The 20,476-nt window shown below is 40.1% G+C and overlaps 1 protein-coding gene across 1 annotated transcript in view; it reads left to right on the forward strand.

The window, feature by feature from the left end:
* MAP3K15 (mitogen-activated protein kinase kinase kinase 15) overlaps positions 1 to 20,476 on the forward strand; it is a 158,319-nt gene that overhangs the window by 119,630 nt on the left and 18,213 nt on the right. Inside the window, 5 exon segments of the mRNA XM_043990710.1 lie at positions 355 to 482; positions 3,342 to 3,472; positions 3,710 to 3,815; positions 11,332 to 11,489; positions 18,153 to 18,336. Of these exon segments, the coding sequence (XP_043846645.1) occupies positions 355 to 482; positions 3,342 to 3,472; positions 3,710 to 3,815; positions 11,332 to 11,489; positions 18,153 to 18,336 (707 nt within the window).

A 20,476-nucleotide genomic window follows, 5' to 3' on the forward strand; every position in this document is an offset into this window, starting at 1 on the left:
ACTAGCAGTGGTATTGCTGGATCAAAGGGTATGCACAGTTTTATAGCTCTTTGGGCATAGTTCCAAATTGCTCTCCAGAATGATTGATCTGTTCACAGCTCCACCAATAGTGGGTTAGCATCTCAGTTTTCCCACATCCCCTCCAATATTCAATATTTTCCTTTTTTGTTATATTTGCCACTCTGATAGATGTGAGGTGGTACCTCAGAGCGGTTTTAATTTGTATTTCTATGATCAATAGTGATTTAGGCAAAAATTAAATAGGATTTGTAAAGTTCTTTGCAAACCTTTGAAGTGCTATTTAAATGCTATTGACATCATCATCATCATTGTTAATTATTGTTATTTTCATAGGTACTCTCAGCCTTTACATGAAGAGATAGCTCTGCACAAGTATTTGAAACATCGCAATATTGTTCAATATCTTGGTTCCGTTTCAGAAGATGGCTATATTAAAATCTTTATGGAGCAGGTGCCTGGAGGTTTGTGACTACTGTTTCAATGTTTTGAAAAGCAGGAATAAAACATGCATATCTCTTCTCTGCTTCATGAATTTTTTATTCATGTGCAAGGGTTATGAAGCCCAGCAGTGTGTCTTTTTTTTTTTTTTTTAAGATCATAGGATCATTGGGAGGCATATTTTCTGATTTGAAGTTTGATTTGAGGGAATGGAGGAAGTATGACTGGGATATGAAGGTTTTTAAAAAAAATAACCTAAGTTGAAAGATCTATACAGTTTGGTAGACATGAAGGCTATAACTACTTTAGGGGTAAATATGTTGATAAAAATGTTTTAAAAATCAGTTGAATATCTGGCTCTTTGATCTATAAAACACAAACCTTTTATACCAGATGTTTGAATTATTCAGGTTTCGTCTGATGCTTGGTATGTGTATTTAATAATCATAATTTACATTATTGTAGTTTACAGAACACATTTTCTCACAATACTCCTATGTGGTAAGTAGCACAAATATTAACGTTACTTACAAATGTCACAGGACAATCCCCATTTGCAGATGAGGCAACTGAGTCTCAGCAATATTTCTCATCATCATAACACACTAAGAAGTGGAACTGAGATTGTAATCTCTGTTGGCCGACTCCAGGTTAAGCCCTCTTCTCTGGGGGCTGTCCACTTGGTGAGCAGCAGTATTGTGCAAGGGAAAGATCCACTGGACTCTGAGCCCCAGAGTATCTGCATTTTGCTCCTACAGCTGGTGAACTTATTTAGTTATGTGACATTGGCCAGTCACTTGAGCTCTGAGTTGCTGATTGATCCCTCATCTGTTAAATGGGAATAATAATAGCACCTTCCTCCCAACATTGTTGTGAGGATCAAATCAGAGAATCCAAAATGCTTTGCAAATCTTAAAGAGCCATATATCAGAATAATGGCTACTAGCTAACATTTGTATTGTGCTTACCATGTGCCAAATACTGTGCTAAGTGCTTTACAGTTATTGTCTCATTTGATCCTCACAGCAACCCTGATTGTTGTTCTGTTGTTTCAATCACATCTGGCCCTTTGTGACCCCCTTTGGCAGAGATACCAGAGTGGCTTGCCATTTCTTCCTCCAACTCATTTTACAGATGAGGAAACTGAGGTAAACAGAAGTTAAATGGCTTGTCCAGAGTCACACAGCTAGTAAATGTCTGAGGCTGGATTTGAACTCAGGCCTTCCTGACTCCAGGTCTAGTGCTCCACTGCACAATGTAGTTGCCCCTATATTATATGCTAGTTATTATAATAATAACTACATCACTATAGGCTGGTCATTTAAGCTTCTGAGCCTTTGGTTTCTTTATCTTGTAAATCTTGAAATGCTGTAGGAATATCGGCTATTACTGTCATTAGAATTAGAGATTATGATGATTGTGAGTTATATTTAGAATCATAGATTTTGAGGGGGAAGGCATATTAAAAGTCCTTTAGTGAGGGGGGCGGCTAGATGGCGCAGTGGATAAAGCATCGGCCCTGGATTTAGGAGGACCTGAGTTCAAATCTGGCCTCAGACACTTGACACTAGCTGTGTGACCCTGGGCAAGTCACTTAACCCCCGTTGCCCCGAAAAAAACCAAACCAATCCAAAACAAAAAACGTCATTTAGTGGGTTCCCTAGGGGCAGCTAGGAAGTGCAGTCAGAGCACCAGGCCTGGAGTCAGGAAGACTCATCTTCCTGAGTTCAAGTCTGGCCTCAGACACTTAGTGGCTGTGTCACCCTGGACAAGTGAGCCCTGTCTGTCTCAGTTTCCTAATCTGTAAAATGAGCTGGAGAAGGAAATGTCAAACCACTCCAGTATCTTTTCCAAATGGAGTCACGAAGAGAAGGATATGACTGAAACAACTGAACAACTAGTGAGTTCCTCATTAGACTGTGAGCTCTTTGAGGGCAGGAGCTGTTGTTTACCTTTCTTGGTGTCCCCAGCACTTAGCACAGTGCCTGGCACATAGTAGGCATTTCATAAATATTTAATGACTGACTCACTAGTTTGTCCTGGCCATTTTACAGATGAGAAAAGGGAGGCCCAGAGAGGGGAAGCAATTCTCTCTATATCCCACAGGCAGTAAGTGATGGGCTAAGATTCAAATGAACATTATATGACTCTACTGAAAAATTTTGAATATGAAAAATGTTGACTCTGATCTTGAAGAAAGACAATAAATAAAGAAAGAATGAATGAAAGAGAAGAAAGGAAAGAAGGAAAGTGTAGTAGAGGGGAAAAATATATATTTTGGCAGAGGATACAAATTCAAATCCTGGCCCCCCACTTGGTACTTTTGTGACTTTGGGCAAATCCCTATAACCAGCCTGTACCACCTCCTCTGTGAAAGGAAGAGCTTTTACTAGAGAGCCTCTATCTTGCACCTTTATGTTTTTGAACTATGTCCCTCATATCTTATGACTTTTATATAGGATATCTTTGGCTTCTGTCTCTAAATCCATGCTATATATTTCTTGGTTATAGCCTTTCTCTTGACAATGGCTAAACTGATATAAACTGTAAACTTGTTGAAGTCTTGATCTTACTTAAACTTTGACTCTTCCCCAGCACTTTGCAGAGAATAAACACTTAATATATTTTTAATTGAATGAATAAATAAATCCATGCCAATCTAGGGTTGACTTTTTGCAAATATATTTTTATTAGGCACAGTACACAGCTCATTAATTGCTCTTACAGAATTGCTGTTGATAATAAATAAAAACAGCCTACCGGAAATTAATCTGGATGAAAGTATGTTTTCTTCACTTCTCCAACTGGCCGCCAGCAGAGAGGGGAATATTGAATGTGTTTAGCATACAAATTGAATGTGTTCTCTGCTTTATCTCTTACAGGAAGCCTTTCTGCCCTTCTGAGATCAAAATGGGGCCCAATGAAAGAACCTACAATAAAATTTTATACCAAGCAGATACTGGAGGGCCTTAAATATCTCCATGAAAATCAGATAGTTCACCGGGATATAAAGGTAATTTGGCTTTTCTCTTCCCTCCCCAGGGTTATTTAAATTTCCTTCTCTTCCTCTAATAATAGGAGCTGACGAGAATAGTTGTTGTAAATATGTAACACACACTCATACTTACCCACCCACATCACCATCTATTGCAATCGCACCCACCATTCTATTTCCCACCTTCCTAGAAACTTGTGAAAGAAGCATGGGGGTCTGAATGGGTTTATGGATGCCTGTTTCTTCTTATTTCAGGGTGATAATGTTTTGGTAAATACTTATAGTGGGGTGGTGAAGATTTCTGACTTTGGGACCTCCAAACGACTCGCAGGAGTGAATCCATGCACGGAGACCTTCACAGGTGAGTAGAACCCATCTAGGTTTCTCTAGAAGATTCAAGGTTACATCTGTGATATGGAGGTGAAAGTCACATGAGCAGTTGTCGCTGTTTGGTAACATCTTCATGCATGGAAAGTAGGTAGGCTTTCTGAAAAAAGAGTAGGTAGAGTGATGTTTAAAGCGGATGGTTTGTTTTATAAAGCAAGCCCCATTCTTGTCCTGCTGTTGTAACTCGATCTGTCACAGTCATCGGCTGCATGCAGATTGCCTCATTTTCTTCCTCTTCAGCCATCTCAGCCTTTGTTTTGTGAGGGTCTTCTCAGTCTGTGTAGCAAATAGCAGTCCCTGTAAACTTCCTGAGAGGCAGCATTGCTATAGTGGTTAGACAGCTGGCCTTGGATCTAGGAAGATGTGAGTTCAAATCCAGTCTCTTACAAATCTTGGCTGTGTGACCCTGAGTGAGTTACTCTACCTCTCATTGTTCTGGCTTCCTTTAAGTCTCAGCTAAAAGCCTGCTTTCTGAAAGGAAGCCTTCTGTGGGTCCTCCTTATTGTTAGTGCCTTCCCTCTGAGGTGGTCTCCAATATATCTAGTTTGCAGAGCTGTTTGAATTTTGTCTCTCCTCGTGAGATTATAAATTCCTTCTATCTTTCTTCATATCGCCACCATTAAGCTCTAAGCTTAGTATCCCCAAGTGCTAAGTTCATAATGCCTGACACATAGTAGGGACTTTATAAAAACTTGTTGACTTGAATCTAGACAACTCTCCAAGACTAGAAGCTTCAGTAAAGGCCCTGGGAGTTCCCTTTACAAATGAAATCACAGGTCCAGAGTCTCCTTCTATAAACTTCTTAAAGTCTCATCATCAACTGGCCTCAGTGGTGGGAAGTCTTGTATTCAAATTCTGATTGTGTGACCCTGGACAAGACACTTAAATTGTCTGTGCTACAGGCAATAAACTCTCGGAGAATGTAAGTTGTAGAACGTGTGTCCATAGGCATTGGTAAAGAGAGTTTCCTATCCTGTAATTCCTTATGTGAACAAAATTACAGTCAAACAACCAAACAAATAAATTTCCTATTAGTTAATAATTGGGGCTTTCCAGAAGTGAGAAGACCTACCTTGGTAGGTTTTCATGGACTGGACACTTTCAAGCAAAGGCTGAATAATGCCTTGATAGATATGATATAGATAGCTAGGTGAAACAGTGCATAGAGTACTGGGCTTAGAGGCAGGAAGACTTGAATTAAAATCCAGCATCAAATACTCAATAGCTGTGTGATCCTAGGCAAATTACTTAACTTCTGTTTTCCTCAGTTTCCTCAACGTATTTTTAAACAAAAATTTTATACATTTCCAAATTTTTCATTTTATAAATGGGGATAATAATAGCACTTACCTCCCAGGGTAGTTGTGAGGCTCAAATGAGATAATATTCCTTTTAAAAAAAAATAGTATTTTTCTCAATTATATGTAAAGACAATTTTTAGCATTCATTTTTACAAGATTTTGAGTTTGAGATAATATTTCTAAGGGACTTAGCACAGTTCTTGGCACATAAGTGCCATATAAAATGCTAACTTTATTGTTATCATCATCATGATCATTATTAATTTTTGTGGGATAATGAGGATCAAGTGACCCGCCCAAGGTCACACAGCCAGGAAGGGTCAAGTGTCTGAGGCAGGATCTGAACTCGGGTCCTCCTGAATCCAGGGCTGGTGCTCCATCCACTGCGCCACCCAGCTGCTCCTTTTGTTATTATTAAGAATTTTTATTCTTGTTTAGCAAGTCGAGCTTACTGGTCTTTGGGAGTCCCTTTCAGCCCCCAGATTCTGTTATTCTATTAAAAAAATGTCACCAACAAATTGTTGGAAATTGTGGCTAATTCAGAGTCATAGCAATTCTCTAGATATCTGCCTGCTTTATTGTTCTATAGTTTAAAAAAAATAGAATAATAGCAGCCCGATTAATGTTCACATTGTTTTTTCTAGTCCCTGGTGTTTTGTAATCATTGTTTTTCCCCCTCTGGGAGTCGGCTCCTCTTGGGATGTGTTATTCTGAGTATTTTGAGAAGTAGATTTCCTCTTCCATGCATGTCCCAGTGACGAAGATAAGCACGGAGAGAAAGGGGTTCAGTAGAAATCCCAAAGTCATTCAGTCTGACAATGAAAAGACTTTGCTTTGTTACTTCAGACATCCATGATTTTATCAGTGTGGATACTCTAAAGCAGAGCATTGACCCTCCAGGCCTCAGGAGACTCTCTGTGAGTCATTGTGGCTGCAAAGTTTCATCCCCAGTGTCCATCCTTCTGGTACTAAGCCTGTCCAGACTGAGTGAGTCCTGTCTTTGGGCAGCAGACATCCTATCCACTGTCAGACCTGAACTGCAAGTCTTTCCAGCTTGGTTGAACCTGACAGAGGTTGTACTAAGTTGGCATAACCTTTTAAACCTAGAGTGACCTCTACCCCAGGAAGGAAAATTATTGAAACATCTAGACCTTTTTAAAAATATGAAGTGCTTTGTAATTATGCTAGAACAATAATATTTTAAAAGTTCAGGTCCTTTGAAAGCAATGCTGTCCTAGGTAAAGATTTATTATTTTATCTGATCATGAAACAGTTGTGTGAAAAGTTATAAAAGCATATTGAAAACATTTCTTCTGCTAGACAGGCTGTATAAAGAATAAAAACTTAAAGAATGTTAGAGAGAAAAGTAGCCTTAAAGGGCGTCTGGACCAGACTCCTCATTATTATTATATAATTGTATTATAATTAATAATAGCATTATCATTCTAATTCCTGGCATTTATATAGATAGCACCTTAAGCTTTGTTATAGTATTAGCTTCATTTTACACATGAGGAAACTGAGGCAGAGAGCATTTAAATGACTTGATCACACAGCTAGTAAGTGCCTGAGGCATTCAGGTCATTTTAATTCCAAGTCCCATGCTCTATTTAAGACTTAGAACAATTAATAGACTTGATCACTGTCATATAACTAGTTAGTGACAAAGCCAAGACTAGTTCCCAGTTTGCTGCTGTTTCCTTTAGACTATTATAAATAGAGGAACTGGCTTGTCCTTTAAGTTTGTTCACATTTTTCTTTTCTGGAAAGTTATACAGAGAATTCCTTGCTTGGTCCTAGTTCAACACATGGAACTTTGGAAAGTCAGTTCTTAAAATTTTTTTAAATTTATTTTATTCTTAATTTATGGAATAAAACAAGCAGTTCCATGACATAATATAATAAAAAGATGATTACATATGAAACTACAAATATATTGTGTACAATTTGCTGTTCCTTTTAAAAATATATAATAGGGGCAGCTAGGTGGTGCAACGGATAAAGCACCGGCCCTGGATTCAGGAGTACCTGAGTTCAAATCTGGCCTCAGACACTTGACACTAGCTGTGTGACCCTGGGCAAGTCATTTAACCCCCATTGCCCCCCCCAATATATATATAAAATAAATGTATCATGTAAATTTCTTTTTCCCCTTCTTTTACCCCCTTCTCTGCTTTACTACTATTAGACACAAATTTGTGTATATGTGTGTGTGTGTATGTGTATATATATACATACACATGCACATATGTATACATATATACACACGTATATGTAAAATCATCCTATGCATACTTCTATTTATCAATTCTTTCTCTGTATGCAGATAGCATCTTCTTTCATATGTCCTTTCTAGTTAATTTGGAATCATGGTGGCTGATGGCAAATACTTGATCACAGATCTAGAACCTTAAGGAACCTCACAGATCATCTTAACATCTTAACCCTTCGTTTGAGAAATGACAGAACTGAGGCACTGAGATGGAGTTGGCTTGCCTGAGGCAAGCTAGAAAGTAAGCAGTGGACTCAGAATTTGAATCCAGATCCTCTGTGCAGTATGTAACTTAAATAAAGATATCCCATTTAACCCAGTTGGAAAATAGCCAAGTGAAAATTTATAAAAGCACAGCAGACAGATTCGATGTCTTTTCCATTGTACCCACACATGGTATGGGTTTCAAGGGAAAAGTAATTTAACAAATGGTGAGAGACCTCAGACTCTATCTATGGGATGATCAGTTGGGATGGCAGAGGATGACTGACGGTGAAGCAAGCCTCCTCCTATTTATGGGCAAAAGGTTGGTCGTGAACAGGTGGGAAATGAGGCAGACATTTTTAGATATGGCCAAAGTGTTGATTTATTTTTCTTGCTGGTACCCAAAATGGGGCCACAAAGGATCAGACACGACTAAAACGACTCAACAATAAAACTTATTTGTTACCGAGAGGGTTCTGTTGTACAGGTTAGGATGGAATAGTCATTGAGCAGTGTCAGTAATATTTTTAATTATAAAAGTATTTTATTATTTTCCAGTTACATGTAGAGATAGTTTTCAACATTTGTTTTTATAAGATTTCTAGTTTCAAATTTTTCTCCCTCCCTCCCATCCCTTTCCCCTCCCCAACATAGCAACTAATCTGCTATAGGTTATATATGACAGTAATGTTTTTAAAAAGGTATCAATGAAACATTTTAAAAAGAAGAGAAATGTAATTCAAGGAGCTTACAAAGTTTAAAGCTTTGGAAAGGAGTCAGAGGCAAAGCAAACTTGATTGGATGATCTCTGCTCCAGTGTAGCAGCATGGTAGCACGATTACATTTGATGCAAGCAAACTAACCCTGAACTCCATCAGCATATCCAAGACATATTGAAAAAGATTTAAACCTACTATCAACATTTTTTCCTATTTATTAGGAGTTAGATGGGTGTGTTTCCTTCCACCCTCATGCATACTTTTTGACTGCTCTGAGGGACTAATTTTCCTATGAAAAAAAATTAGGAGTATACAAAAAATGACTTTTCAACATTATCCTAAAGCTATGTTAACTAGACCAATGGATTCATTTGAAAGGCAGGAGACCAAAAATATATATCTAATTCTGGGTGTGACAGTCACTAGCTGTACAGCCTTGGGTCACTTAACCCCTTTGGAGGTCTCCAGCTGCATCATCTGTGAAATTGAAAGGTTGGGCTAAATGATGTCTAAGGTTCCTTTAACCCTAACATGCTGTGATGCCACCTGAGGTTGCTAGGTGGCACTGTGGAGAGAGGGCTGGAAAGTGCTCAGGAACACCTGAGTTCAAATTCAGTCTCAGGCACTTACCAGCTGTGTGATCCTGGGCAAGTTACTTACCTCACTTTACCTCAGTTTCCTCATCTGTGTACTGGGGATAATAATAGCACCTACCTCATAAGGTTGTTGTGAGGGTCAAATGAGATAATATTTGTAAAGTGCTTAGCACAGTGCCTGGGACATGATGGGATCTATATCAATGCTTATTCCCTTCCCTCTGCTTTCTTCCCTCTTTGTTGTTCAGTTGTTTCAGTCTCTCTGACTCTTCATGACCCATTTTGGGGCTTTCTGGGCACAGACACTGGAGTGGTTTGCCATTTCCTTCTCCAGCTTATTTTACAGATGAGGAAACTGAGGCAAACAAGGTTAAGTGACTTGCCCAGGGTCACACAGTAAGTGTCTGAGGCCGGATTTGAACTCTGGGAGATGATTCTCCCTGCAAATCAGTGGACATCTTCACTTATATGCAAACAGTCTATGAGTTTGCACATTCATCTGAAGTGTTGCCTTGCCTCCTCTCCAGTCAGTGTCTCTCTCTGTCTCTGTCTCTGTCTCTGTCTCTTTCTGTCTCTTCCCTCCCTCCCTCCCTTCCTTCCTTCCAGTATCTCTGTCTTTCTCTGTCTCTCTTTCTGTTTGGTTGATTTCCCTTTGTCATCAATTCCCCCCAGGTACTCTGCTTCAAATCCCTTAAGATTGCCTCTGTCTGCATGTATAAACCTCCTCTCTAGAGTCAACCTTAATACCAACATCCATAGTTATTATTGCAAAAGAAAGTGCCCCACGATGTTTTTTGAGCATGGTCAGTTTGTTCCTTCTGTTCGGCTTAACTGTTCTGTGCCATTTATTACCCAACCCTGCAAAATCTGTCTCTAATCAATTAATGTTGGATTAGTTGGAGGGAGCATTTTGTTCTAGGCCAAACCTTTTCACTCGTTAAGTTTGCAAAGCATATATGTCACAATTATGTTCCCCTTCCCGAGGTTTCAAGGATTTTTTAATATTGCAGAGAATCTTATGAGACTGTGTCTTGCTCAACACTTCAACTGATTAAACAGTTCCTTGTTATGCTTTCAGTCAAGCAGCCAGCATTTATTAAGTGTCCACTATATGCCAGACACTGGACTAAGTGCTAGGGATATAGAGAAAGGCAAAAAATAGTCCTTGTTCTCAAGGAGGTCACAGGCTAATGAGGGAGACCTCATGTGAACATCTATGTACAAACTGGACATGCTACAGGATAAATCGGGGATCCCTGGAAGCTCTCTGGCCATGAGTTCTCACTGATCTAATTGTTTTTTTTGTGTGTTGATGGCAGGGGGTCTGGACCTTTATAAGTTTGGGGAAACTCTTAGTGTGGAAACTCCCTTCACCTACACAGATCAGCAGTTGAACTCCAACTTTGACAGTGCCAGGAGAAATAAGGGGTTAAATAATTTGTCCATGATCACACAAGTACTATGTGTCAGAGGTGAGATAGAACTTGAACCCAGGTCTCCTTGATGCTCATCTAGCCACAAGATTTCTGAAAAAATCAGAGAAATGAAATAGAAATTTTACTGGAAGCATCACAGGATGGAGTATAGTTTTTGAAATGTGTTCCTGCACCCTTCAACACATCGATCTCTATTTATTTATTTATTTTGTGAGGCAGTTGGGGTCAAGTGACTTGCCCAGGGTCACACAGCTAGTAAGTGTTAAGTGTCCGAGGCCAGACCTGAACTCAGGTACCCCCGACTCCAGGGCTGGTGCTCCATCCACTGCACCACCTAGCTGCCCCGATCTTTATTTTCAAATTGATTGAGAAATGGTCTCAATCTGAATAAAAACTACAGGTGGTAGAATATGGCTGACTCCTCTCTCTCCCCTTCCTCCTTCCCCTCTTCCTTTCCCTTTCTCCCTCCCCCTCCCTCCTTCTCTCTACCTCCCCATTCCTTCCTCCTCCTACCCCACTGCCCCCCCCCCTTTTCAGTATTACCTTCTACCTTCCTCTTTATTATTGTCTTTCAATTGCAAAATTTTTCCTGGAGCCCTGAGCTTCTTTTTTCCTAGCATACCTCTAACTGGTCCCAGTGTGGTTTATTACTATACTTTCATAATTGTAGTTTCATTTTGCTGGACTTTAGACTTGGTCTCTGTTCTTGATCCCTCTCTGCAGCTCTGTGTGCCTGGCTTTCACAACCACTAGCGTTACAGGAATTCCCCCAGTTGGGACCTTCTGCCAAAGAAGAGATTGGACTACATATGCCCTTAAGTCTCAGCAATGGTGTCACAGCTGACGTTATTTGGGGAGTGAAATGGGGAACGTAGCTGTTTTATGTCATCGAGCCCACTCGGTGAACTGATGTGATGGATAACAAGTATGACCTCCCTTCACTGTTTTCCCCCCTAAACCAGGCACTCTACAGTATATGGCACCCGAGATCATTGATAAGGGTCCTCGAGGATATGGTGCCCCTGCTGACATCTGGTCCCTGGGCTGTACCATCATTGAAATGGCAACAGGCAAGCCTCCATTTCATGAACTCGGGGAACCTCAAGCAGCTATGTTTAAAGTAAGATTGATTTGATTTGTTTAAGGACCAATTGTATGTTCGAGAGGCTGGATGGGTTTTGTTCTGTTTTTGTTTTTGTTTTTGGTATTTCAAGGAGGAGCATTTTCCTGTTTTGACTTCTGTAGCTGGGACCTTGGGTGATCTTTTGGCAATGGAGCTTTCTTTTTTTCAAAGACCTTCCAAAACCGTGCTCACTGGATCGCCTGTGAGGGTGATCCATCTTCACAAGCTGACAAAGTTTTACTAACCAACATGTGGTTTACTGGTGAGGAGGCAAAATCCTTACTGCTGTTTAAATGTCAGACCTTCATTTCTCTCCTCAGTCCTTGAAGTTAATAAGAAAAAAGAGAACTTCCTTCCACTAAACACATGCGCGTGTACACGCACACGCGCACACGTGCACACACCCCAATTCTGAATCTCTGCAAGGCTTGGAAAAGGTCCTGAAGGCGTGTTAGCCCCCTGTGGTCTGTTAGACACTTGGCCCCATTTCTACTACCCTTGAAAAGCCAACTTAGTTGGATCTCAGAAAGCCAAATTGTTTGTGGATAATGGGGCCACAGGTTAGTTATATAATGTGATTACACAGGCTATTATTCTTCATTGCCTTGAGCTAACAAAACACAGTCCCCATTAAGCTGTCTTCCCTCCCCTTATAACTTCACCAGGTCTTGTGGCCTGGTCTGTATGTCAGCAGTCATTTAAAATTAGACACATAGAAAAATCTGCCAGATAGGAACAGTCCTGTTCAACAGAGTTCTAATCTCTCTGCTATCTGGGCCCTGGCTCTGCAGTTCTTGAATGGTTTTAATTATGCCAATAAGTCTCTGACCCCATGCAGAAAGTATTTTTACCCTATTAAGTTTATCTGTTGTGTTCAGCTCCTCCCTCCTATCTCAGTCTAGTTTTTTAGTAAAGTGTTGAATGTCACATCTAACTGTGAAACTTTCTTTAAAATTAATTTTTTCAGTTAATGAAAAACTGTCTTCTCTCCCTTCTACTTTACGTCTCCCCTACCTCTTTTGAAAAAGCAAGAAAGGTAAAACTCATGTTTCAAACATGTATAGTTGAACAAAACAAATCCTCACATTGACCATGTCTGAAAAAAAGTCTCGATCTGTAATTTGAGACTATCTAGAAGTGGGTAGCACGTTTTATCATGGGTCCTTTGGAGATATGGTTATTGCATTGATCAGAGTTTTGTCTTTATGATATTATTGTTATTGTATAAATTGTTCTACTAGTTCTTCTCACTTCACTGTATCGGCCCATACAAGACTTCCCAGGTCTTTCTGAAACCATCCCTTTAAGCATTAATCAGCAAAAATCCACCTTCTAAGTCTCCTACCTCAGCCTTGTCCAACATTGGAGAACAAAAGAACAAAACCTATTACAAAAATGTAGTCAATCAAAACAAATCTCCACATTAACTGTGTCCAAAAAATTTTGTCTCATGCTGTGTTGTGAATCTTTTACCTTTCTGTCAGGAGGTAGGTAAGATGTTTCATCACTAGTCCTCTGGAATTAGAGTTAGTCATTACACTGATAATTCTTTCAAACTTGTTTGTCTTTGCCTTATAACAATATTGTTCTCTTGGTTCTGTTCACTTCACTTGGCATCAGTTCATAATTTACTCTCTGAAACCCTCTCCATCATTTCTCATAGTATAACAGTATTCTATCACATTTATTATACCATAACTTGTTCTTAAATTACCCAATTTATGAACACCCCTCAGATTCCCATTCTTTGCCACTTCAAAAAAAAAGCTACAAATATTTTTGTACATCCTTAGTAAGAATTTGTTTTGCTTAGAACAAATCACTCCCTTAATCTGTCCTCCCTTTAATTCTCCCTCTCTCCTTTCCCTCCTATTTCCTATTGAGTGAAATGTATTTCTGTACCTAACTTTATGTATGTGGGCATGTGTGTATTTTTCCTTCTTTTAACCAGTTCAGATGAGGTGAGGTTCAACTGTTGATCACTCTCCTCCTGTGTACCCTAATTATATGAGATGATTTTTCCTATTCATCCCTTTCCTTCCCCTCTGGTTTATTCCTTTTCCCTCTCTTTCCATTCTTAAGATCATCAAGTTAGAATAGAACCACTCACAGATGTTTCCTAATTAGACTCCTATATGACCTGTGATGATGATAGGGTTCCCAAGTGACACATATCATTTTCCCCATATTTGAATGTAAATAGTCTTTTTTAGTCTTTCATAATTTTTATTGATGTTTATCTTTTCAGGTTTCTTTTAACTCTGTGTTTGAACTTCTACTATTTAGCTCTAGTCTTTATCAGGAATGCTTGAAAATCCTTTGTCTCACTAAAGATCCATTTTTTCCCTACTAGTAAGTCTTTCCTAGAACCCACATTGTAAGGAAGCACCAACTTTGCTTCACTCTTTGCCACCAGGGGTTATCTAACCCCTCCCATCCACTCTTTTTTTTTTTTTTTTTAGTGAGGCAATTGGGGTTAAGTGACTTGCCTAGGTTCACATAGCTAGTAAGTGTTAAGTGTCTGAGGCCGGATTTGAACTCAGGTACTCCTGACTCCAGGGCCGGTGCTCTATCCACTGCTCCATCTAGCTGCCCCACCCATCCACTCTTCAGTTCCCTTTTATATGTCTTCCTCCCCTATTCGAGGCCTGCATTTGTATCCCCATCCCTTAGCAGCCTGGCTATGTTAGTGTCTGGCACATAATAAACTGCTTAATAAATTGACATTGACAACAGAGGTGCAGATTATTCGCTTTAAATGACAATCTCAGAGCTATATACTGCAGATTCAAGGGAAGTTAAACAAATGCCCCCAAATCTAACCGTACATCAGCAAAAAAATGCAACTAAAATTAAGAGAGTTCCAACTTTCAGTTCCGCACTGACATCAGCAGCCCCAGATGCTTTTGTTTGCATTTGGCATTGTTCTGTTCTCTACTAGATTCTATTTCACGTGAAACGTGTCAGCAATGCGTGCTCACCAGATCTTGCCTGTGAAGGCGATCCATCTTCACAAGCCGACAAAGCGTTTTACTAACCAATGTGTGTTGTGGTTTACTGGTGAGGAGGCAGCTAATCATGGTGAAATCTGGAGAGTTCTATGGATAAACAGCTCTCAGCTCCTTCCTCCTGTGGCCAGGTTTTTCATCAGTATATTAGAACTCTCAAAACGATTGGGTAAACAAACTGACTGACTAATACTGTTTGTCCAGTGGATGTGATCTGTGTGAATTACTGTAAAATTGTTTTATTTATCAATTATTTATAATATCGACTAATGATTTGTTGTGTTTATCATATTTTAAAATTCTATTGTGAACTTAAATACAATTTAATAGACCAACGAGAACAAGGAAAGAAATATGTGCAAACAAGCTATATACAGCATAAATAGGAAATAATTAACAGAGGGAAGGCACTTGAATTAAGAGAGGTTAGGACAGGCTTCTTGTAAAAGATAGGATTTTATTGGGGATTTTGAAGGAAGCCAGGGAGCACTTGGGAATAAAGTTTTGGATGAAGAGGAAGAGATTCCCAGCCATGAGGGGGCAAGCCAGAGAAACTACCCAGAGTGCAATTAGCTTATGTAGACTCAATGAATGAGCTAGGCCTGAAAAGCAAACCCAAAACAGAGCAAGACTCCCAAGAGGGAGGGGTTGTCAAAGTTTTCTTACTACCCAAACATTTCCCTGGAGAAGATTTACAGGACAAGGAGAAAGAAAGGAGTTAGGTCCTTCAGTAAATACCTGGGGATATCCCTATTAAAACTTCATTAAGAGGAATTACTTCTGGGGCAGCTAGGTGGTGCAGTAGATAGAGCACCAGCCCTGGATTCGGGAGGACCTGAGTTCAAATTCAGCCTCAGACTTGTTAGAATATTTTTTTAACTAGGGCTCATTTTGGGGGGCTAAACTATGGATAACTAATCTGGAGACTTTTGACTATGTGGCTGACTTCGTTAATTTAAGGTGGGCTGTTTATAAAGTTCCACCACACTGCTCCCAAACTGATAAACTAAAGATTAAGAAGCCTCTTAACCAAATAATCAAAGCAGAGTTTATTTATGAGATACTGTTGAAAATTAAGAATACAGGGAAATAAAATGTACAACCTGACTGCTTTCCTGCGGTCTCTTTCCACTGCATCTCTTTCCCACCTGCTGCACTTTGAACTTCTTGAATACAAAGCCCTGGTTTGTAATAAGGCCTGTAACCTTGTCAGCCCCCTCTCTCCTTTTCCAAACCGAACTCTCCTCCGTCCTTGTCCGAGCTCCCCTCTAGTCAACCTATCTAGTCCGTCCTCCCTCTCCTTAATCTTGTCTCTCTATCTAGTCTGTCCTCGCTCCTTCTTTTTTTTAAATCTAACTCCCAGGTCTATATATACACCTTTTCTTCTCTCCACTCAAATCTTGGGGCTTCCTTCGCCCCCACAGACCAAGCTAATCTGCCAGCCAGGGCTGCGGCTGGTTTGGGGGGGGGGGCAGGGCGCACTTCCACTTCACAGGCTATCTTTCAGATAGCTCCGCTCAGGTCAGAGGGAGTTGGGGGCTTCTCCCCCCCCCCGCCCCCAGCTGTCTGACCTGGCTCTTGCACAGCCCATGGGGCTTTTTCATTCAGCTGAAGCTGAGGAGGAGGGGGAGAGACCCTGAGGGCCTAAGGCTTTCTAATCTCAGCCTAAAGGTAGGGTCCCCAAATCAAAATAAATTTCCACAGACCCTTGACACTTACTAGCTGTGTGACCCTGGGCAAGTCACTTAACCCCAATTGCCTCACCAAAAAAAAGAAAGAAAAACAAAAAAGAGGAATTACTTCTAACCTCTCTAGAATTATTATTAAGGATTCTAGACATTTAAGCAGTGTTTTTAATTGAGGTTGTGTCATAGTGGTTTCTTATCACTCTACTATGATAATTAGTTGATTAATCGGGTTTGTTATTGTTTTCTGACAGGGGACCTGTGTAGGAGCCCTAGGAGGGGGCTTCCTTAGCTAATACCTAAGGGGGTCCCCTGCAATTTTACAGTTTTAGAGAGTTGTCTAGGGCAGAGATGTCAAACCCTGTGACCTGCAACACTCCAAAGGATCATCAGAATCAGATGAAAATGAAATTGGGGGAATATCAATCAATAAATATTTATTAAGTGACTCTTAAGTCCCAGGCACCATGCCAAACACTGAGGATACAAAAAGAGGCAAAAAGACAGTTCCTGCCCTCAAGGAACTTACTATCTAAGCATTTAACAAAAAACAAATGCAATAGAAAATAGATAATGTTAACATGTGGCTTTTTAAGTCAAGATGTGGACTGAAAGCATCCTTATGTATAGTTTAGTGGTCCTCATTTCTATTCGAGTTTGATGTTATTGGCCAGTGAGAGGTTATATGTCTCCTCATGGGTCACATGCAGCCAGTATAAATCAGAAGTTGGACTTAAGCCTAGCCCCCAAGGCCAGCTTTCTTGCCACTGTACCATACAGCCTCTGATTGTTATGATTAATAACACTTTTTCAAAAGTTAAAGGAACTGTGACTTTTTTAGTGTCAGATTAAGAAAAAAAAAGCAACCTAACAGTAGTAGGGGATTTGGCCTCTGAAAAATAAATGACCGGGGCAGCTAGGTGGCGCAGTGGATAAAGCACTGGCCCTGGATTCAGGAGGACTTTAGTTCAAATCCAGCCTCAGACACTTGACACTTACTGGCTGTGTGACCCTGGGCAAGTCACTTAACCCCCATTGCCCCACCAAAAAAAAAAAAATGACCTATGGGATTTGGGATCAGTTGTAGATAATGGGGAGGGAGATTATATTTGTGCTTTTGTCTTGCTGTGGAAGTCAATCCCTTGATAAAGTTTAGGAAATAATATGGTTTGAACACTGCACTTGGAAATAGGGAGACCCGGGTTCAAATCCCACTTCAGACACTCGCTAGCTCTATGAGATCCTGGGTGGGCTTCAGTTTTCTTATTTGTAAACATGGGGATAAGAGGAGCACTGTTGTGAGGATCAAATGAAATAATGTTTGCACACTTTTAAAGAGCTATATAAATGCCAATTAAGATTATAATGATGGGGGCAGCTAGGTGGTGTAGTTAAAGCACCTTCAAATCTGGCCTCAGACACTTGACACCTAACTAGCTGTGTGACCCTGGGCAAGTCACTTAACCCTCATTGCCCTGCAAAAACAAAAACAAAAAACCCAAAAAACAAACAAACAAACAAAAAAGATTATAATGATGATGATGATGATGATGATGATGAGGAGGAGGAGGAGGAGGAGGAGGAGGAGGAGGACGACGACGATGACAACGACAACGACGAGGAAGAGAGTATCTGGTAAAGAGGGATGGATACTCTGTAGCTTGGTGGCATGTATGGGGAATGCTGATATCCACTGCAGTACCCTAGTGAGGTTGGAGGTACAATGTCTACTTGTCTTAAAGAAGAAACTAGTGGATAAAGCACCGGCCTGGATTCAGGAGTACCTGAGTTCAAATCCGGCCTCAGACACTTGACACTTACTAGCTGTGTGACCCTGGGCAAGTCACTTAACCCCCATTGTCCCGCAAAAAAAAAAAAAAGAAGAAGAAGAAACTAAAAGTATTACAAAACTTAAATTCACCAGAGGCCTTATTAAAACAAATATGTTGCTTCTATCCCCAATATAGGTGGGCATGTTCAAGATACACCCAGAGATCCCAGAATCACTATCAGCAGAAGCCAGAGCTTTCATTCTATTCTGTTTTGAACCTGACCCAAACAAACGAGTCACAGCCTCTGACTTGCTCAAGGACATGTTCTTGAAGCAGGTGAACAAGAGCAAGAAAAACCGAATTGCTTTCAAACCTGCAGGTGAGTTGTGCCTATGAAGGCAAGCCAGAGGATCAGTCAGATGGTATATTTAAAAAAAAAATCATGTGAATTATTGGGCCACCCACAGCCTCAGCTTTATTATTCAGAATAAAAGACATGCCAAGAAATGAAATGGAGCTGGGCTGCACAACATCCCTTAAATAGGAATTTTCACATAATGCTTCCTTTTTTTTTTTTTTTAATAAAAGAGTAGCATGTTTGGGGATTGTTGAAAATCTAAACAAATGGATGTTTGGCATTAATAACAGAGAAGTGCATTCATCCTTGGGCAGAATTTGAAGACAAAGACAAATGACCCTACCTTATTAACATGCTTCATTTTCATTTGTGACCTCAAAGCCAGGGCTAGTTGGGTTAAAGGGGGCAGCTTTGGTTCTTTTACACATGCAAGATTTAACATTTTATATTTGAGGCTAGTTAGCTTCAAGGCCATCTGCTGAGCCAGACCTTGATGGAAGAAGGCACTGAGTGCATTTATAGGGTGCTGCCCCATCTTGTAGTTGGATCTACCACAGGCCAGAAAAGTACCAGTTTCTAATTAGCTTCTAGCACCGTCAACCTAGTGGTAAATGGTCCAGTCATCACCTCCAAATAGCAGTCATTGGTTCTTTTTCATCTGGAGGAATGAGGTCAAAAGTCACAACACTATTAAGATTTTTGACTATTTGTCAATATCTAATATCCATATTCAGCCTTACTTTCTCATGTTTGTCCTTGGGACAGTTCTATAAGGGAGACAATTAAGTGGACTATTTCTATTTGGTATAGTGTGATTGTGTCTTGGATATTTTTTCTTGTTTTGGTTCTGGGAATTTTCTCAGGCTGTGCCCTTGCCTAGAAAGTTCTCCCTCCTCAACTCTGTCTACTGCCTTCCCTATAAGTCACATTTTTTTTTTACAGAAATCTTTTCTCACTCTCTCTTAATTTTACTGACTTTCTTCTGTTAGTTATTTCCCATTTATCATGTATATAGCTTGCTTTGTATCTATTTGTTTGCCTGTTGTCTCTCCCATTAGATTGTAAGCTCCTTGAGGTCAGGGATTGTCTTGTTGGTTTTTGTTTATGTAGCACTTACCATAGTGCCTGGCGCATAGTAGGCACTTAATAAATGTTGACTGATTGATCAATCAGCAGTGTTTTCCCAGGCCCAGCTCTGGTTGTATTTATGAATAGAAATAAAAGCAGCCTTCTACCTTTCTGGTCTTATTATCATTCTACTTCATATACTCTGTGTTCTGGTCAAACTGGACTTCTAGCTATTTCCTATAAATGAAATTCTGTCTTCTACCTTTGCTCGGGTGGCTCCCATTTCTGAAGTGCCTGCCTTCCTCACTTTCACCTCTTAGAATCACTAATAGACTTCTTGAATGTCTCAGGTGCCATCTCATATATGAAGCTTTTCCTTTTTTTTTTTTTCTGATGAGATAGATGACATTTAATGAGTATAAATAAAAAATGTTTTGGGTTCAACAAGTCAATGGCAAAAGTACACAATGTGAAAGGCTTGGGTAGATAATAATGCAAAAGACTTGAGGGTTTTTAGGGGATCATATATTCAATAAGAGTTAACAGTATAATATGGTGATGAAAACAGCTAACGTCATCTTAGGTTGAATTAATAGAGGCATAGGGTCCTTAAAGGAGAAAATAATAGTTCCTTTAAACTCTGCCTTGAGCATCCGGGGTATTTAATTCAGTCTAGGCACCACATTCTAGGGAGGACATGGATCGAACTTGGTGAACATGTTAATGAGGACAGACAGGCAGGGCTCTTGTTTTGGGTCCCTGTCTCTCTATATATAATCTCTTACACGATCACTTCATCAGCTTTCATGGATTTAATTATCACCCATGAGACCTTTTCTAAATCCTTCCAATTGCTTGTCTCTTCTCCTCTCCTCTTCCCTCCCCTCCCTTCCTGTTGCCTCCCCTCCCTCCTTCTCCTCCCCCCTTCTCCTCCCCTCTCTGTTTCTTCTTATAACTCTGTATTTTGCTTATCTTTGCACATGTTGTAGCCTACAAGTAGAATGTAAGCTTCCTGGGGACAGGGAATGTTTCATTTTAGTCTTTGTATCCCTAGCACTGGGCATGGTGCCTCATGCATAGTAGATACTAAGTA

The sequence above is a fragment of the Dromiciops gliroides genome, chromosome 3 (genome assembly GCF_019393635.1).
Source record: "Dromiciops gliroides isolate mDroGli1 chromosome 3, mDroGli1.pri, whole genome shotgun sequence".
NCBI classification, from domain to species: domain Eukaryota; kingdom Metazoa; phylum Chordata; class Mammalia; order Microbiotheria; family Microbiotheriidae; genus Dromiciops; species Dromiciops gliroides.